Source organism: Macaca thibetana, chromosome 13 (assembly GCF_024542745.1).
Source record: "Macaca thibetana thibetana isolate TM-01 chromosome 13, ASM2454274v1, whole genome shotgun sequence".
Classification (NCBI taxonomy): Eukaryota; Metazoa; Chordata; class Mammalia; order Primates; family Cercopithecidae; genus Macaca; species Macaca thibetana.
Genome location: NC_065590.1, coordinates 6,291,219 through 6,312,210, shown reverse-complemented (window position 1 = coordinate 6,312,210; position 20,992 = coordinate 6,291,219). Strand labels below are relative to the sequence as shown.

The following is a 20,992-nucleotide window of genomic DNA, read 5'->3' as shown; positions in this document are numbered from 1 at the left end:
GAGTGAATCAAGATTAGAACTGTATACCAGGGTATCTACATGAAAAGCAAGCCAGCAAACAAAAAAGCAATATTGCTGATATTTGAGGTAATGACCTAAAAACAATCAAGATTAAGTTGTGTTTTGGTCGAAAGATGTGACTCCATATTCAAGCCCCACCTTTGGTCTGCTCTTGATTGATGGATGCTGGGTAGAAATGTGTCCAAGTAGAGCTGGGATCAAGGTGGCGATGTTCTCTATTTCTGTCACATCTTCTCCCTTGCTCCCTCAAATATCCTCTCTTCTGTCAATCCAGCTAGCTTTCAGAAGTCTCAGTCTCAGTTCACATAATTAAAGCAATGTATGTCCTCCTTCATAAGCACATGTATTTTAGCCTAAATAATTATAGCTAATAGTGATCAAACTCTTCTATTAAAAAAAAAAATCTAAGCTGAAAATTTTACGTGTATTATCTCATTTAATCCTCACAATCATTCTATGAGGTAGATAAAATTACTACCCTATTTTATCCATTGATAAATTTCAGCCTAAGTGTGACAATTAACTTCCCCAAAGTCGCTCAGCTACAAGTGGTCTGATTTCATAGCCTGGGCTTCGAAATAACTATGTTATTGAAAATCTAAATGATCATAGTGTCAGGCATCTTGATAGGTGAGGCCATATTCACGGGGCTTCTCTGCAAATTGAAATCAACATTCCAGGCTGAAGACTTGAATTCTGCCTTAGTAGTCACCTCTTATACAGGAAAAGTAATTTTATCATGAAACTCGGGTGGTAATTCCAGCTCTGCCTCCCATGACCCTTCAACTTTCTCAGAGAAGCACAGTATAGAGACTTTGTGAGAGAAAGAAAAGAATAAAGGACACATAATAAAGTGTCCAGAATCTCATTCTCTACTTTGTCATAGCGGATTCCCTTATAGGCCAATGTTTCTGTTCTAGCAGGTAGGTTAAAGACAGGAGAGGTGCCCATGGCATCATGTCAGACTTGAGGAGGATGAATAAGAACATTTACCATATCCCAAACACCATAAATGTGTGGAAAATCTTTAAAGTGGAAGCCTACTATACAGGAAAAAAAAAAGAAATGATACTTTACTCAACTTCAGAAATTCACTGAAACCCAAGACCCTTCAGGCTAATAATATAACTAGATTTTAGAAAGTTAAAGACAAACAAAACAAAAACAAAAACTCTTAGAAGAAAATTAGGATTGTGTGTGTTGTGCATGATTTTTTTTTTTTTTTTTAGGTTGAAAATAAAAAGACAAATTCTTTGGGCCCATTGGCAGAGAATGTTGACTGTTTAGCGGACCAGAAGCCAGGCTCAAAATTGGAAACTTAATGCAATTTAATTTCCTTTCAGCGGGAAGTAGGGAAGAAGCACCAGGCTGTCCTTGACACTCAAGAGAATATCCCCTCTGCTGCACTGCTGGGTGCCTCTTGGAAAAACTCATCATGTGAAATTGATAACCAGAGCGTTCCTGGGCTAGCTGCTGTACACTCAACCAATCTCCAAAGTGCACTGCCCTTCCAGAGGGTATGGAGGGAAGATCAAATCACACTGCATTTTCAGACAATAGTGGATGATGAAATACAGAGGCCATTTTGGCCATAAGCTCTCCATGTCTGACAGAGCCACCAGCACCACAGCATCACTGGGGCCTTCAACCTGCCACGAGTTTTAGGAAGTAGCTTCAGGGCCTCTTTCCAAGCTTGCACAGCCATGCCTATCTGTCTAGATGAACACATGTCCTTGGGGAAAACAACTCCATTATGACCTCTACCAACTAAAGGGTAATGTTCTACTCTACTAAGTCATACCACACCTCACCTTAATGGCACCAGCATCTCAGGGTAAAACAGGAGAGTTTAGATAGAGTCCACTGATTCTTAGACCTTGCCGGCTGCTCCGGGAAGGGGCCTTCGCAATGGATATCTTGTTATTGTATGGATAGAGTCCAGTAAGGGATGTGGGGACGCTTCAGGTCTCAAGAGTTCATTTCCTTAATGGCACTGGAAAGGTGAATTCTGATGACTTCTCTCTGCTGCTGTATCTCCATCTATGGTTTAAGGATAATGGCCCACTGCCTTTCTTTCATGGAGCACAGTTTTTTTCTTTTGTTGTTGATTGCTTGTTTCTTTAAACAAAGAGAACAAAATCTGGCTGGGTGCAGGGGCTCATGCCTGTAATCCCAGCACTTTGGGAGGCCAAGGTAGGCAGATCACTTGAGGTCAGGGGTTGGAGACAAGCCTGGCCAACATGGTGAAACCCTGTCTCTACTAAAAATACCAAAATTAGCCCGATGTAGTGGTATGCACCTGTAGTCCCAGCTACTTGGGAGGCTGAGGCAGGAGAATTGCTGGAACCCGGGAGGCAGGGGTTGCAATGAGCAAAGATCATGCCACTGCACTCCAGTCTGGGTGACAGAAGAAACAAAACAAAACAAAAAACAAACAAAAAAAAAACCGAGGACAAAACCAAAGATTCCTGAGTTTTATGTGTGCTTCTATCCCTTTAGGCTGATTACTGTTATTTGATAGCGTGTAATTTTTATTAAAATCAAGATATTTAGACAATTTAGAAGCAGCTTTATATTTCAGGTTTGGAAGGAGAAAGACAAATGGGCTTCTTTGATGGCCTTTCTACCACTGCAGCAGGAAAATGAGTTCAAGTCATAAAAAAAAAGATACATTCAGGAGAAAGCACATGTCTTTAGTAACTAGCATCCACCGGTTATATTAGAGGACAAGCAAGCATCCTTCAAAGAAAAACAAACTCTGAGTTGGCATCAGAGAGCATCTCAAGACCTCATTTTTATCATCTACAAAATAAAAATGCCTGATAACACCTTTTCAAATGCCCATTACAGATCTAAAACACTATTGTCAGTTTAACATTTATAATCTACCATGCACAAGGCACTGTGATAACCGATAACAGAAAAAGATGAAAAAAAAAGCCAAAAAATACAAAATAGGTAAAGGGGTAAGATAAAAAACACAACAGATAAATGGATAAAATTTAAAATGAACAAACTGTCCTCCCTGTCCTTCAGCCCACTGACCACTGGAACAGACCTACATGTGTATGCATAGACACAATTCACAGATAAGGCATATAGCATATCCAAAGGGATGTGGGGCACCAAGGGAGAAGGTAAAGGCTGGTCTAGGGATGGAGGATGCCCTTGATCATGGCCTTTAAAGACATATAAGATTAAATCAGCTGAGGATGGTAGATATGCCAAAAACAGTGATGGCAAAAGGGTATTTGGTTAGTTGCATTAGTCATTTCGCCCAATAACAATGCTTGATAAATGTTTGTTAACCTACTGGTGGCCAGAAGAGAAGACAACAAGTGAGTAAAATTGAAGAGCTGGAGTGTGAGATTCAAGGTCAAATTCAGAGAAAATGGGGATGGAAAATGAAATTGAAAAATAGCTTTATACCCTAGGGTAAAATGTCACACCCTACAAATGCACCCCTAATAAATACGTGTTGTTGATGTCATTGCTATTAAACTCTGTTTATGGCTGTTTTGTTTCTAATGTTCATTTTTAAAATAAATATTCCAATTATGAAATAGACCTTAACCCCATTGTTCACAGATTAATCCTATAGTGTGTATCACATCTATCATTGCTACTGACTAAATAAAGCATATTCATAACAAATTTTATCTCTGATAAAACATAATTATTGCATATTGAATGTGAAATCAAAATCAAATCAGTTTCATTTTGGAGGGAGGGCAATCCGACTATGAACTCACCATAGTTCACAGGGACTACATGTCCTTTTCTATAAACACAGGGGGCTGAGTCAGGTGACTTCAAAGGCTCTTCTAGTTCTAATTGGATTATAAGTTGCATATGCATATTGGCAATGTGAATTACTGACCAATCGCATTTGTATTTCAATATATGGCTTGGATCCGATGCTCGTGATAGAAAGTTCTTAGGAATTCTTAGTGTCTAATTCCTGGGGTGATTAACTTCTCTCACTCACAGGGAATTCATCTAAAGGTATCCCACACTAAGAACATGGAAGAGCCTGCAAGTTTGCTCCCAGTCCTTGGAAAAAATCTTCCTGCTGCTTATAGATCGATGTCTAACAGCTTCAAGATGGCAAACTCAATAGCTCTATTCTGAATTCCAGAAATCCTTCTTTCACAGTCACAGGAAGATAGACTCTTGAGAAACACCAAAACAATCTTGTGGACAATAACACTATTTTTTTTGGAGCAAAGGACTGTGGGACCTGTTATGGTCCCTGCCGTGTCCACGGTCAGCTGTCCACCTCGACTGAACCTCGACCAAAGAGGCCTTGCCCTCACTCTCCCCTCCAGACTCACCCTCCTCATCCACTGCATGAAACAGAGGTTTGGGCCTTAAAGCCACCCTCCTTACTCCACCCAAGTACTCTTCTTGGCTTGTGTTTCTTTGATAACCAGAGTTGAATGCCTTCCTTCCTCTGTGTAGGCTCTTCATCGGGATTATTTCTTGTGCTTCTTGTTTCTGAAGCGACCCTATCCGAGAGAGTGTGCTGAACATGATGGATGGGGATCCTGGATCGCTGCTGTCATCATCTAGGAAAACATCATGGCAAGAAGGGGAAAGAACAAGACTTAAGATCAGAGGTAAGACTTAATATCCGCATGGCAGGAAGTCAGAGTGAGGCAAAGCCTTGCCTGAGGTTTCAGCTCTACACTCAACTTTCTTATCAGCACAATTTTTCCTTCTTGAGGACACTGCCCGAAGCAGATGGGAGGACAGAAGCTCTAAGTGCAGTGTCATAAATAAATAGAAATGAATGAAAAATGGCGTATCAAGCCAGTCTCCCCAGGCAAGTAAGGTCGTGTCATTTTACAGAATCAGATCAGTTGGCCATAGACATAAACCATGGGACACAAAGATGCTTGGTCTTGTCCAAAGCCAACGCTACACAGAAGGTTATATGGTGCAGCCATCTGAAAATGGTTGCTTTTATCTTGGTTTGCTTTTTAATCAGTGGTTACCAGAAAGCATTACATCTGAATTCCAATCTTTGATACAGAAATAGTCAATCCTGGAGAAAGGGGGATAGGAGGGAGCCACAGCAGAGACCAGGGTGTGACCGGATGCCCTCCTTTCAGAGGAGTAAGCAGGTGACAGACTGACTGGCACTTGATGGGAACTTCCCTTTCCTGATAATTTACTATATGCCTGTCACTGTGCTCATCCTTTTACATGTATCATGCCATTGAATCCTCATAGCGGCCCTTCCAGGTGAGTAAAGTTATGAATCTCACAGGTAAAGTGGCTGAGGTTTTACAAGGTTAAGCAATGCTCAATATCACAAGCTGTTGAATATGGGACCAGAGTTTGAGCAGAGCCTGCCCAGCTTCGAATCCACTTCTTACCATCAGGTCTCCTTGCTGTCTCCTTGGTGTATCCACCTGCAAGAGGGAGTGCTACCTCGTGCGAGGGAAGCCAGCAGCTGTGTATACAATGTCCCTTCTTGGATTCTCTTCCAGACCCCTAACCCATGCCTAGGACATTGCCTTGTCCCCACTTCAATGTGCACACATCTTTAAAGGAATATTTCTCACATATCTCATTTCCTCTCATTTCCTCAAAGTCTTAGCCTCATAAATTTATTTTCCCTTTAAAAATTCTCCTAAGAACTTAGGTATTTTCAGACATTTATATTTAAATCTGAAAGCCGTGTTCCTTCTCTCACTCTTCCTCCTAAAAAACAAAACAAAAACTCCACGTCTAGAATGAATATGCCCAAAGATTTACATCGAAAAAATGTATTTGGAATGTGGGACACCTGAAAATCTTAAAATATTCTGTTCAATAATGTTTCTCTAAAATGTGACCCAATTATACTAAGAAGGTAACTTGGAAATTGGGCAAGGGAGACCAACTTCTTTCAATAAAGAAAACATTAATTAATATATCTGTCCATTGTTTTCCATAACTCTCCTTTAATGTGTGCTCTGTGACGAGGCCTGGGACCAGTCCCTCTGGATCCTTGGTGCTTGAAGCACTAGCTAAGGAAACAATGGCCTGGAAGCTTCTGCCCCCAAACCCTGTTCTCTCACTCCAAGCTTTCCTGTTGAGCACCCCATCAGTGGACAGATCTTAGTCGTGGTTTCGGTTTCCCGACCACCCTCTGGGTTATTTTACAGTGGACTCCAAGCTCTAGGAAGAGGCATGGGTGTGTGACTTGCAAAGTTTCGCTCAGCTTAGAGCTGCCCAAAATTGAAGGAAGAAGTTGGCTGGAAAGCAGAAGGCAGAAAAAGGAAGAGTGAGGACTGTGTTTCGTCCTTTTTGTGTAACTCTCCTCCACATGGGCACCCAGGCAGTGCAGTTCCAGGCAGAGCAGTGGATACTTTGTCAACAAAATCTGAGTATCTGTTCTTTTACCTCCCACCTGACCGACAGCCTGAACTTCTGGACATGGACACCCTGGCATGAAAGGAGAAATAAGGAAGGTGCTTCTGCTCAGCTCAGGGCGAGCCCCAACACACAGAGGATGAACTACCTGATGCAGGATACACTGTTCAGACACCCAAACCTGGAGTGCAACCCTCCCCACCTCCATATTTTTTAAACTTGTGGTAAAATATGCATAACACAAAATTGACCATTTTAACCATTTTTTTCGTCTAACTGTAAATAAGTGTACAGTTCCTTGCATGAAGTTCATTCACATTGTCGTGTTATCATCGCCACCGTTCATCTCCAGAGCTTTTTCATCTGCCTCGATGCACATGGATTCTAAGCAGCCTCGTCATTTAAGGGGTTTCCAGGCAAGACCTCTCTACTTATAACACCAAGTGAGCCCTGAAGGCAAAAGAGCCCCGAAAGAGCATGTGAAGTCCTCCAAACCAGCATGGAGCTCCAAGACATCCAGAACAAGAAAAGTCCTGACCCTGGGGGGCAAGGGGAGAGCTAGGAAGGGAAGCATTCTCCAAGTTTCGGGCGGGTTAGCCAGGGACTGCTTGCCTGCAGAACAAGAGTCTCCACTGTCTCCCCTAGATCCCCTCCAGCCATTCTCCTGGTGCAGAGAGACTTCGGGTTTGGCGAGGATTCCAGTGATCAACTGTGCTTGGCTACACATTGAGGACTATCTCAGCCTTATCCTCATCATTATTATAATCCTTTTTAAATGTATCATGGTTTATTATTTTTCATAAATCACAACCATAGAAATTACAAATTATTCACAGTAGAGTTAATTCCAAGCAAGCCAGAAATGAGTCTGCATATACAGGCATAAGTTTCCATGACAAATAGGCACAAGTATATAAAATCCTACAGACATATGACCCATAACGTATTGCAGAGCACTGATTTCCCATCTTTAAAACTTATTGAAGAAAACTGCTAACATAAGTGCTATTTCATTACTTTTCTCTCAGATTTTTAGTTTAACCACTCTCTTTATTCACCTAGTTGAAACTTACAACCAGCCGAGTATATGTAAAAGAAAAGAAATCATTGGGACTAACAGTTCATTCCAAGTCTGAATTAATTCATGTAGAAGCGACATTGTGAAGCGTTGTCTTTCTTTCCAAGAACATCTGTATTTATCCAAGTCAAGGCTTCCTTAAGTCCCTAAGTAGTAATAGTAATAACGACTAATATTTCTTGCACATCTACTTAGTTCCAGGCTCTGTTCTAGTGGCTTTATGTACCTGTTGATATGTGTACCCTGCATGTATGAGACTGGCTTTGCATCAGGACAATACAATTGCATATGGAGGGAACCAATATTATCCTCTTCATAGACCAGAAATGACAGTGTGGAGAAGTAGAATTTTATTTTTCCTTCATATAGACTCTGTCTATTTTTTTCCTGGCATTTTATGGCTTTGACTGAAAGTGTGACTGAGATATCCTTTAGTGAGGACATCTATTAAAAGGCTAGGATCCTGTGACCTGTTTATTAGTCTAGTGAATCATGTATGTATGTTTCCAAATGTTAAACGACTCTCAAATTCTGGAATAAACCCACTTTGCAAGGTGTATTGTACTTTTAATGTTCTGCTGTATTTTGTTTCTAATGCTTATTTAAGATTTGTTCATTAGTGCTCAAATGAGGCTGCTCCGTGGTCATCTCCTGCTACCATAGTCATGCGGTATTGATGCTTGTCTCTTAAGAAATAACTGTCGTCCGGGCATGGGGGCTCACACCTGTAATCCTAGCATGTTAGGGGGCGAGTCAGGAGGATCCCTTGTGCCCAGGAGTTAGAGATCAGCCTGGGCAACATAGAGAGACCCTGTCCCTTTGTAAAATTTTTTTCTAAAAAAAATTTAAATTAAAAAAAAAATAACGGTGACACTTTCTTGTTTTCTCACTCAAATAACAAAACTGGTTCCAGGTTATTTGTACCAGGAAGATTATTTTTAAAAATTAAACTATTGACCAGGCTCGGTAGCTCATGCCTGTAATCCCAGCACTTTGGGAGGCCCAGGCTGGGAGATCACCTGAGGTCAGGAGTTCAAGACTAGCCTGGCCAACATGGAGAAACCCCGTCTCTACTGAAAATACAAAAATTGGCCGGGTGTGGTGGCACATGCCTGTAATCCCAGCTACTCAGGAGGCTGAGGCAGGAGAATCACTTGAACTCAAGAGGCAGAGGTTGCAGTGAGCAGAGATCGTTCCACTGCACTCCAGCCGGGGTGACAGAGAGAGACTGGCCTCAAAAAAATAAATCATTGGCATCATTTAGGAGAGAAAATGGATGAAGAACCCTTGTTATATAGGGTTCTTCAAATTCATCTCAAGAAAATCAACAACCAAATAGAAACAAAACAAAACAAAAAATGAGCAAAGGCAGAAACAGAAAACTTCACCCCAAGAAATATCATTGTTTACAAAATGTGAAAGATGTTCAACTTCACTAAAAATCAAAGAGATTCATATGAATTAAATCTGGCATATAAATTTTATGCTATCGTATCACAGATTACTCAAAACTTTGACAACAGCCCAGTGGTATTAGGAAAAGATCATTCTTACAGACTGTTGTTGTGAGGGCAAATTCGTGACATAATCTTTTGTAATGGTGTTTTGACAATATCTGTAAAAATTTAAATCTATATGAATTTGACCTCAACATTTTACTTCCAGGAAAATATACTAAGGGAATAATTGCTTATTTGTGAAAATACCAATCACAAGTGGTCCAGAGTCCTTATTATGTATCATTGTTTATATTTATTAAAAGTTGATAATACCTTAAGTATTAATTAGGAATTAGCTTAATAAACTTTGGCACATGCATGTAATTCTTATTAACTCATTAAAAATGAGTATTAGATCCACATCTACTGGCATGGAAACCTATGTACAACATTTGTTCAGTGAACTAGGCAATTTATAAAAATTGCAACACAATGACTATACTTTGATTTTTGTGTATAATATGATGCAATGTTTCTGTGATTTTTTTGTGGGGGGAGGTGTCAGTATGAGTAGTGTGGGGTCAGGCAGGTATAGGAAGAATTCTAGAAGGATGTTCACCAAAACATTCTATGGTGATTATACCTTGGCATTGAGGTTGCAAGTGCTTCTAACTTTCTTTTTCATGCTTTTCTCTACTGAATGATTTTAATTTTGTATGAAGTATGTTTTTAAATCAGAAAAAAAGTTTCATTTTGAGGTAATTACATATACTCCTTAAAGATTAAATACTAAAATCCTATGTTTAGTTTACTTGAATTTCCAACGTGATTTTAACACTTAAAAGTTAGGAAAATAAAAATAGATAACATGGCATGTTACACATATTATGTCACCTTTTGCTAATAGCAAATCGTTTTATACACACATAAAAATAGTAACTTTGCTTTTATTAGAATAATAAAGTTTCAATAATTCTAAGAATTCCACTTAATTAAATATTAAATGGAAAACATTTAATCAGTAAGTCTGGTGAAATCATTTTAGTGAAATTAAGCCAGGTTTGGAGAATTCTGCTCATACTTAAATGGTGAGTAAATACTAGAACTTCAGCAAAACATCCCTTTCACATTTCTTCAAGATGTGATCAAATTATGACCCTTGGGCTCTATCTGGCCTACTTCCTCTTTGTATATGGCCTGTCAGCTACAAATGGTTAGTACATTTTTAAGGGGCTGAAAAAATTAAAAGAAGATAATATTTCATGAAAAGTGAAAATTGTATGAAATTCAAATTTCAGTGTTCATAAACAAAGTTATGAGTTTCATCTATAAAAGAAGTTGTTTTCTTCTTTTTCTTATCATGTAAGTAACCTACATAATGTTCTTCATGTTGCCTCTTGTCCCACACCCACAGATATTTACCATCTGACCCTTTACAGAACAGCAGCAGAGAAGCCAGGCATGCAGCTTACCTGAGAACTCAGCAGCCTTTGTGTCTCTTCCCGCAGACTGAGGATTCCCGTAGGGGAAGGAGAGGTAGCGGACATTCTTGGTGCCAGCCTGTGGGTAGCAAGTAGAAAGAAAAAGCAGAATAAGCTGCCGCGATTCAGAGCTTCACATGGCAAATAAAGGGAAGGGCCAGACACTTTGGCTTACGCCTCTAATCCCAGCACTTTGGGAGGCAAAGGTGAGCGGATCACCCGAGGTCAATAATTCAAGACCAGCCTGGCCAACATGGTGAAATCTTGTCTCTACTAAAAATACAAAAATTAGCAGGGCATGGTCACGGGCACCTGTAATTCCCAGCTACTCGGGAGGCTGAGGCAGGAGAATCGCATGAACCCGGGAGGCAGAGGTTGTAGTGAGCTGAGATCGCACCACCCACTGCACTCCAGTCTGGGTGACAGAACAAGACTCCCTCTCATAAGTAATAAAATAAAATAAAGGGAGGAACACAGACCTGTTCTGTGGCATCTTGTTTGGATTACTGGCTTTTAGTTTTTTTGTTTTGAGAAAGCAGACCACACCAGTCTCCAAAATGTATTTCCTTTCCCTCTCATGACAAAAGAGACCATTAGCAACCTTTCAAAGTTACTCCCATATCCCCACTGAGGATAGGTTTGAGATTAGGGCCTGCTTCTCACCCAGCCTCCATCCAAACTGCAGGTAAGACTGGTTTGTTATGGCCTCCATGGGAAGAGTGCAGGAACACAGTGGCTGATGTGAAGGTGAGCCCAGGAGTCAGACCAGGTACTGACCATGAGGACTGAAGGGCATGGTCAGTACCTGGTCACCATAAGGTCTGGGTCTGGACTCACAGCACGTCAAGTGCATTGCAGTCCCTGACCCACCCTGGAGGGCAGCACCCTATGGGCAGATACCTTCAGTCCCTAAGACCCTGAACCCAGAGAAAAAGGTTGCTCTGGTGTCTTGCACTCTTGCCTTAGGATCTCTCAGGTAACAAGGTGGGGTTTTGTTTGTGTAAATATTGATGGTCACGCATGTGAGATCCTGTACAGGAACAGGCTCAGCAGGTGACAAACACTTGCAGACTGAAGGAATGTCCCAGTCCCCAGCCCCAGTGTACCGGCTTTCCCCAGGGCAGGCTGTGGCCTTTCCTCATGCTCTCCCTTAAGGTGTTCTGGCGGCGGATCAGAATCTCTTTAGCCTGCTTCTCACTCGTTTGGGGTTTGAGGTTATATTTGTTGTAGGACAGGGTCTGCAGAGAAAATGGAATGTCAAATACGTAAGGACTCCTTCGTACAACTTTCAGCCAAGGAAGCCACGGAAACATCAGGAACCTAAGACCAAGAGAACAGGTGAGCACCTTGGAGGTCAGCTAAGCATTTGCCTTGATTACGAATGAGCAAGTTTCAGTCCTAGGAAGAAAAGTGTGTGACCCCAGGTCATGCTGCTCTCAGGGCAGAGCTGTGGCTGGAGCCTCTGCCTTCTGCTCTAACCCTTACAGCGGTCCTTCCCTTAGTTACCCACAGACTCGGCCTGCCCCATACATACACTTTCCTTTCCAGGTCATGTTTTGGATGCCAGGCCAGTGAATTTAATAAGAAAGGAAAATATCAAAACTAAACTACTTTGGGACTTTCCATAGGGCTGTTGTCTTTTAATTTTACCAATTAAGGATACCTACACATGCATGCGTGCGCACACACACACACACACAATTTCTATCAACCATTATCATCATCAGTTCAGAAAGAAAGTCTCTTAACCAAAGTCACAAGAAGAACATAATTTGAGATTAAAAAAAAAAATAGTCCTTCAAATTGAATCAATTTAGCTTTATGAGAACATCTTCCTTGTCCTTTACCCCAGACCAATGGAAACTTGTCATGGACCCTAGGCCAACATTAGTCAGTCCTCAGACAAATGTTTGCAAAATGCTTAACTGAAATTTCTTCTCCTTTTTGGTGCTCACTAAAGGCCCACCAGCAAATGCTTAGTTTGCCAGTAGGTGACACACTGTGTGCACTGATAAACCACAAAGTCCTGGTAGATGACAGGATAGGGACCGCAGGGGCTCTCCCTCCCAAGTGACGGATGCTGTGATGGGGATAGTCAGTTCCACTTCAATAGAGAAAATGCTGTATGTGCCCTCAGGTGCTGTGGAAGGCACAGGATTAAATAAGTGAGTACATTAGAACTACAGTCTTCAAAAGGCTTACAGTTTCCTGGAAAAGTCAAATCAATAGGGATAAGATGCTATGCATGCAGGTAAGTGATAAGATTCTGGGATCATCAGGGGTCGTAGAGTACAGGCAAAAGGCACTTCATCCAGTCTTGGATGGGAAAAGTTCAGTGTACTGAGATAAGTCTTGAAAGATGAGTGAGTGTTATCCTGGGAATAAATTCCAGGAAGAGAAAACACATGAGCTAAGACGTCAGCTGGTAACCACCTTGGAGGTGAGAGGACAGTCAGAGGATGTGCTGGAAAAGAGCCAGGAATGAGTCTGTTACACACAAAAAAATGGGGTGCTTCATTCAAAGTGTGTGAGAGGTGAGACTGGAGGGGCATGGAGGGGCTGGGGTCAGGCCACAGGTAGCCTGCCAAGGAGTACAGGCTGCATTTTTCAGGCCATGTGTTTTTTAGGTGGGTGCACACACTCCAAAAAGTGCCACAAGATGCCCCACAGGGTGAGAAAGAAAATACTGATACTTCTATTTCTATTGATCTTTATCCAAACAAATACAAAGCATATTAAGCTCTATTAGTACTTAATATATGAATGTATAATGGGCCCTCACTCAGTCCATACATGAGACAGTCAAGTCAACAAGGGATTCACAATGGCATCCTTATAGGTTTCACCAGCTTGCAGTTCATTGTGTTTCAGTGTGTGTGCATCCAGTTAAGTAGATGTGTGGTTTCCATTACTATTAACTAAAGTAACCCTCACAAAATAGACAATTGTATTAAAAAAGTGTTGTAAAGAAGGTGTAAACTGGACTGCCAAGGTGGCTCACACCTCTAATCCTAGCACTTCAGGAGGCCAAGACATGTGGATCACTGAGCCCAGTAGTTTGAGACCGACCTGGGCAATGTGACTAAACCCTATCTCTACAAAAAATACAGAAAAAAAAAAAAAAAAATAGCTGGATGTGGTGGTGTGAACCTGCGGTCCTAGCTACTCACGAAGCTGAGGTGGGAGAAACGCTTGAGTGTAGGAGGTCAAAGCCACAGTGAGCCGTGATCATGCCACCGCACTCTAGCCTGGGTGACAGAGTGAGAGTGACACCTGTCTCCAAGGGAAAAGAAAAGAAGGCATAAACTAAAGGCCAAGGGAACAATGAGGGAAGGGTAAATCCAACTTTCTCCTCCCAGTGGGAGCTCTTTGTCATCCACTTCTGACACATTAACAGATCTGACAAGAATTTTCCCCAAAAAGTTGAAATTTGAAAATAGTTTGAAATATGAATTCTTATCTATCATTAGTAATGATACACCTCAACCTATGTGCATTTTATACATTGAAATATTAAATATTAAAAATGGTAACATGACACAGTCATGAAAAATAAAACAAGAATTAGGAATATAGAGACAAACTTTTACAATTGTTTATCAATTTTAAAATCATGCAAAACTGAATGCAGTGTGTGTGTGTGTGTGTGTGTGTGTGTGTATACATACAATGTATTGCTAGTAGGATTTCCTACACCTAGACTTGGGAGGAGGTTGTACTTTTTAAGGAACACTTGGGCGGTTGGCTTCCTATTTCACCTCCCATAACCTGCCATGACCCACGTGCTTCTCTATTTTGCCTGTCTACAGGGAGCATAGAATCCTCTATGGATATAATGTGCATGCAAGTTTCTTCCCTCCTCTCCCTCCATTTCTGTGTTACAGTGGAGCTTGTACTTCCCACTGGACCTTGAGTCCTAAAGGAGAAAGAACTTTGTCTTATTCAGTGCAGTGTTCCTGATGCCCGGCACATTCTAGATGTGCATTAACTGTTTGCTGAAGGAAACTGAAATTGCTCTCTTCCTTTGAAAGCATGTAGAAATTCTGAGAGTAATCTGATTATCCAGGCTACTCAGGAACCACCCATCAATCTGTGACCTATCCTGGGGGTCTGGGCTGAAGCCAGTTTCTTCTCTTGTAAGTTTAGTCATAGTATTTCTCAACCTCCATCCCCACTGTGTTTCAGAGAGCTTCCTCTGTGGTTGTCCTACCAGGAACCTCCAGAGGTGAGTCCTTTAAGTTTTCCACCCATGAAGATTCTGTCCTGGGTTTACTGAGTCGAAGGACTTCAAACAGAATTGGCTGGAGTCCTCCTAGGAGCAACAGACCCAGCAGGGCCAGCTCAGTTTTGGATCAACTCTGCATTAGGGTCGCCCAGAGTCAAACTCTGCATTCATCCTGGTCCTGTTCTGAGGTAAATCCCAATGCCCAAGATGGCCTCTTTCAAGATGTGATCAGTGAGAAATGCCCTGGCTACCAGGCCTGCATCTATCATCCAGGCTACAGAGGGCAGGATGGCTAAGGTACACCCTTTGTGACATTCCTCAAAAATGTAGATTGTCTGCTAGAAACAGAGTAAATGTATAATTGTCCTAAGTTGCATTTTCAGGTAGACTTTTCCTTCAAGAGATCAAGAGGACCACGGTGGAAGAGAGAATTCTCATGACCTTTGTAAAGCTGAGTAAGGAGAGGAAGACGGGAAGAGGTAGGACTGGTGAGTTTGACTTATGGAGTAAGCAAAGTAGAGTCAAAGAGCCACCTCATAGGCTTGTAACTGCCCTCTGTTTATCAATTGCGTTCTCCCTATTTGGCTCCCAGGGTCGTCAGCAATAAACTTCTTAAATGGAAAGAGGTCTTTGTGCTTTAATTTGAGGGCAATGAGGAAGGGAGGTGCTGTATATCTTAGAAAGTAGAACTCTGGAAAGCAGAATGCATAGGATACTTATTAAAAGAGACGAAAGGAGACTATCTTGGAAACTGCATCCAAGGAAGAAAAGAAAGGATGAGCAGTTGACCTTATTTTAGACTGGATTAGAGTCCTAGGATCTTCATCTCCATTTCCAGACCTTTCCCTAAACTTGATCTTCATCCACGTAGGGAAAAGGCTGAGTAACAGGTACCCTCTGGACTCCAGCTCTCACTAAGCTAGCCACATTCTTCAAACCAGGAAGTTGTTATCTATTATTTATCTAAGGCAGGATGTGATAGTCTTACTGAAACAGTTTCACTTGGAATGATTTGAAAGCCTTGGAATTTACTCTAAGCACACTACCATTAGTGCTGACCTGTATTTCTCCAGCTGGTGCAGAGCCTTTCACTGACACATTCCTCTTAATCACTGACCTTTGAGTTGAAACAGGAGACCAGAAAACATTCACTTTCATTGGATTATGTAAGTCCAGAGTCATGAAAAGAGCACTGGGTGGGTGGGTAGAAGTCCTGCGTTCTTAACCTGGATTTGTTTTGTAACCTTGAAAAAGTCAGATAACCAACTCCACTGACCTCAGCATCTTCCCTTTGAAGATGAGGAGCTTTGTCTAGGTGATTTTGTTTTAGTTTCATTAAGACTATGATCAAGGACACAGTCACAAAACTAAAGGTCCTCAAAATGAATTCATTTCTATTCACACCCAAGTATTAGGATTAGGATGGACGATCAAATCCTCAAACTATAAAAACTTCTCATTATATGACTTCGTTAGATGACTATTAGATGGAATGTTATTTAACTAAGTCAAAGTTTCAGAAAGATTCATTCACTGCCCTCAGAAATCTTCTTAGTATGCACTTTGGACCAGTTCCCAAGGACTAATAGAGATTTCATACCTAGTTCCAAAATAGAGAAATAAGATGTCTCCTTTTATTCAGGCATTTATTCATTATAAATTATAGTTTCAATATGGGAACCTAAACTATCTCAACTTTCTTATTGTAGTCAATACAACTGGGACAAGTGCACTGTGATCAGTGTCCTGGTGCCATCTTTGTTCTGTGGTGTGGTGGATGAGCTTCTTTGCAGAGACCTGCTAGTTCTGGAAAGCACCAGGCTGCAGGGCTAGGGCAGCCTGCCCCCTAGAGACGGTAACTAGATTTGCACTTCTTTTCATGCCACAGGTGCCAATTTTGCAGCAGAAACATGACAATTAACTTTCTATTCTCCAAACTAAGCAGAGAGAAAATATTCAGCAAGAGTTCACCTTACAGAGGATGACATGAACATCAGGGGACTCCTGAAGGACTGTTTTCAAGGACAGACAAGGGGGACAACACAGGTGGCTCATACACACCCTTTGCCGAACTTGGTACATGTTGGATGTCAGAATGTCCCTTATGGACTCCACATCTTCAGGGGAAAGTCTTTTGATTCCTTGTATCCTCTGGGCCCTGGAATCGTTATTGGAGAAGAGACAAACATTATTCTTTCATTTGGCAAGAGGTGCCACAAAAATATCAGTGGGCCTTGCTCTGTACTGAGGGGAATCCTAAGCTCCAGAATCCTACATATAATTTTCCTATTGTTCTAGTAAGTTGATTTGAAATGTCAGAACACGTGTCTTGACTTCAGGTTTTGAAAATACTGGTCCTTTGCCTATAGCTTATATGTGGTAATTATTCCAACCCATTTTTTGAAAAAGGTCTAAAGCGGTAACAAGTTTTTTTTTTCCCCCACAAATCTGTTATGAACTGGAATGTTTGTACGATACAATAAAAGTCAATTGTTAGAAAATGATACCGTACCATGCAATCCAAATATTTTACCATTAAATGCAACAGAAAAAAATGATTCAGTCCAAGACAAACTCTTTGCTAGTTTTGTACTTACCTATCTCACTGAGGACGGGTGGCAAACAATTCACAGATTTAATACCTTCTACACACCACCACATTTTGATTAGCATTTATCTAACAAAATGTTAGTTTCATGAGTACATTTGTATTGGAATTGTACCTGTAGGATTTTATCTTTGATTAAGAAATAATTGAAGAAACCAGAATCACATTTTACAAGGGCAATTAGACTATTTATACCATGAGAGCCAGCCCAGCTCTGAGATATTGTACACCATGACCCCTTCCCACCTCTGGAAGGGATTAAAAACCGGGTTATGCCTGTGCCCAGGTTAGCAGTCAATGCACAATTGTCCTCTGGGGATTATAAAGTCCTGACAATCCTGGGGGAAGAATTCTCATGTGACAAGTGTATTTGATTACAATCTAGTGGCAGTAATTTTTAAAAACTTTATATTACATGAATAATATATATTCCATGTGGAACATAAGAACCAAAAAGAGAGAACTAAAAATAATCAACTCCCTTTTTAATACTATCACCTTCCTTAACATCTTGATATAAACCCTAATGGGTTTGTTTGTTTGTTTCTAGCCTCAGCTCTTTTGAATTTTGAATGCATAAGGGCACTGGAGGCTTTGATATCTGCTTGCATACACTCTTAAGATAATTGGCCACAGACATGAGTAATGATTAGTTTTAATACAGGCCACCTTTTAAGTATTTTTCAAAACATTACTAGCAATACAGCCATCAATAGTGAAGACATTTTAAAAGTAATGTACATTTGATAAAAGATTTTAAAGGACTTGGGTACTGAATATCACAGAAAGCCTGGATTTTGTTTAGCAATGCTATCTGTAGACTGACTAATGTCCTCTCTACAAACTGATTGAAATCAGTTTCCATATCATAAAGCTGCAAATGTCACCTCTATTGATACACAGTTACCACCCTTGGTGATCTTAACATTATTATCAGGGCATTTCAACCTAACTGTTTAAATGTCCTTCAAATAACATTTATTCTGATTTAGATATGCCCACACACTTCCACAATCTGAACACATTCCTTTAATGTGGTGAATGTGATGTACTGCTAAGCAGAAACAACAGCGAGTCAAATAGTTCCATTTATGTGTTCATTATGAAACAACCTAATAGGAGAAACCACTGATAAAGGAAATGGTAAAATTACACTTGATATAGCAGTAGATGTAACTTGGCACTCTTTCCAGTTTATAATTGACCACTTTGGGAAGGACGAACTTAGGTAAAGTCCATTCAAGCTCTGGTTGGAATGAGCACTCCAGGTATCCCAAAGGCATCTCCCATCATGGAGTCACATTGAGAAGCTGCAACTATAGAATTATAGCAACTATCATTCTACAGCTATAGAATTGACTCACTTGGGCAAGGTGATACCTGGAGGTTTCTTCATGCCGCTTCATTAGCAAAATCGTCCCTGAAATACTCCCAGCACAAGCACAGGAGATACAGCTTTAGAAAAACTGAATGAGTGATCATTTCCATATCAAGTCAACTTATAAACCAAAAGACTCTTGTCACTGGACCATTGATTCATTATCCGTAAAGGAGATCTTCATCACCTTAAATAAAAGTTCTGCAATAATTTCAATCAAACTGGAAAAATCTGAACCTAAGTATATTGAATACAATGTTCATATTTCTCATAACGCTTCTTACTTATCTTTTATATTGATACATAATAGTCATACATAGTTTTAGGGTATATGTGATAATTTGATACATTCATATAATCAAATTAGGGTACTTGAGATATCCATTACCTTGCATTTTTATATTTTCTTTATATTAGAACCATTCAAATCATTCTCTTCTAGCTATTTTGAAATGTACAATCAGTTAGTGTTAACTATAGTTACCCTGCAGTCCTGTCAACCACCAGAGCTTATTTCTTCTATCTAAGTGTATATTTGTTCTCATTAATCAACCTCTCTTCAATGGTCCCTCATTCTTTTTCTCTTTTGATCAGTTGCTATAATAATGTAAAAAGAGGCTTCAATTCTACTATAATATCTAGTAGAATACACATATCATAGTATGAAGTTCCAAAAGATCAAATATGATTTGCTAATTTATTTAGAAGAACACATCTTTTTTTTTAAGCAGCTAAGATGTGAAGTGTTTAGAAAAAGTGGGCTCAGAGGAAGACTTGCCTGCGATGCACACAGTGGCGCCCACCAGCAGCGCTGTGTGTGCAGCTGCTTTGCATGTTTTTACAGAGGTCACCAAGATGAACAACATTTGGAATGAGTGACAAGTGGCTGAGATGATGCTGCTCCTCAGAATACAGTGTTCCAGTGTGGAAGTGAAAAATGGCATCAGAATCTGCATCCTAGTCTTCTAGGTGAGAATGTGGAAATGTGAATTTGTACCTGTCAATGTGCGATCCATTAGAAAATTCTTAGACTACAATGAAGTTACTTTAGGTCTCTTTAAAAAATAAAGGACACATTAAAATTATTTGGGAGTTTTAAAATACATTTTGAAGTTGTATGGTTGTCATTTGTTACGCCTATATATATATATCAATATTTTAATATCACTTTAATCAAAAAGTGTTTAAAGCTTCAACACTTTTAATCAGCTTGACTCTATCTCTGATAATTTCTAACAGCTTACCACTCATTGGTGAGATGAGCCGCTTCATATTTGAAATAGTAATCAAAGTGCATATTCTACCTATTCATAGGATTGTTTTGAGTTTCAAATAAGGTAATGCATGTAAAAGCAATGGGATTCCAAAAAATCAACATCATCCAGACTGTGCAAATAGACAACCGTGGGGGCAGTGTTCTCCTGAAGGTCATAGAATTTGAAAATCTAAACCTTTTGTAGAACAATTGCTTGAACTTCTAAAGAAAAAAATACCTGTGCATTTTGTTGTTATCATCTCATACAGAATAATAAAAAGCGAGCTGAGTACACACTTCTTTTTCCTATTATTGTATGAAGGTTTGTTTTGTAAGAAATTAGCTGCTTTGATCTCAGGAGAGGAATTCCTTTTTGCTTGACGTCCTACAGATTTCTGATGAGATCAAATAAATGCAATTTAAATACTAAATACATATTAAATATCAACTTTAAAAAATCTCTCCCACCCCAGTTAACTACCTACTTGGAGTGTAGGAGGAAAAAAAAATTATCTCGTACCTATAAGGCTCTCTCACTAATCTTAAATGCATTTCTAAAGAAATAATTAACTCAACTGGCAGGCCCTGCTCCAAATAAAACTGGTTTAAAGATTGCCTTGAGATCAGAAATTAAGGCAAATGCTTATGGCTGATGCAATGTAATACAAAAATTCAAAATATGCTTTGCCACCTGGCAGACTGATTCTCATTTGAGATAAGCACCCCTACCTTCCTAGACCAAGTGCTCACTTAAGTGAGCAAAGCAATTAAGGAAGTTTCTAATGGTCTAAACTGCATTAATCAGCATTGATCCCTCAGTGAGCAGGCCAAAGGCGAGGAGTCCAGGTGAGGTGCACCTCTCATAGACTTGCATAGCTCTCTGTTCTTTATGATTATGTTTGTGTGGCCTTTTTTGTTAACGTCATGACCCTACCAGAGTATGGTGTCCATGAGGGCAAGGCCTGTGTCCGCTTCACGGTGCTTGGCACATAGGAGGTGTCTAACAGACAGGATTGGATCAAAGGTGTCAAATGCAAGGAGGTGCCAAAAAACTCAGTAACTAAGGTAAGTCAGATTCAAATGCAATATTTTTAGAAATAAAGGTCAATGCAAAAAATTCTTGATGAATATAATATCAACATTT

General features: G+C 40.2%; 1 protein-coding gene and 1 long non-coding RNA gene across 9 annotated transcripts in view; one reads left to right on the top strand and one right to left on the bottom strand.

The window, feature by feature from the left end:
* Window positions 1-16,675, top strand: part of LOC126933962 (uncharacterized) — a 178,442-nt gene extending 161,767 nt beyond the window's left edge. For 2 of the 8 annotated variants that reach the window (XR_007718790.1, XR_007718786.1), the window contains 3 exons: window positions 4,483-4,640; window positions 10,316-15,095; window positions 16,317-16,675. This is a non-coding gene — a long non-coding RNA (uncharacterized LOC126933962). The remainder of the gene's footprint in view (window positions 1-4,482; window positions 4,641-10,315; window positions 15,096-16,316) is intronic. The other 6 variants (XR_007718791.1, XR_007718793.1, XR_007718792.1 and 3 more) reach the window with 6 other exon arrangements.
* Window positions 1,221-20,992, bottom strand: part of SLC9A4 (solute carrier family 9 member A4) — a 61,069-nt gene continuing 41,297 nt past the window's right edge. The window contains exons 9-12 of the mRNA XM_050754257.1: window positions 16,669-16,765; window positions 11,489-11,620; window positions 10,374-10,461; window positions 1,221-4,589 (exon numbers count right to left, since the gene is read on the bottom strand). Of these exons, the coding sequence (XP_050610214.1) occupies window positions 4,231-4,589; window positions 10,374-10,461; window positions 11,489-11,620; window positions 16,669-16,765 (676 nt within the window). The 3' untranslated portion in view covers window positions 1,221-4,230. The remainder of the gene's footprint in view (window positions 4,590-10,373; window positions 10,462-11,488; window positions 11,621-16,668; window positions 16,766-20,992) is intronic.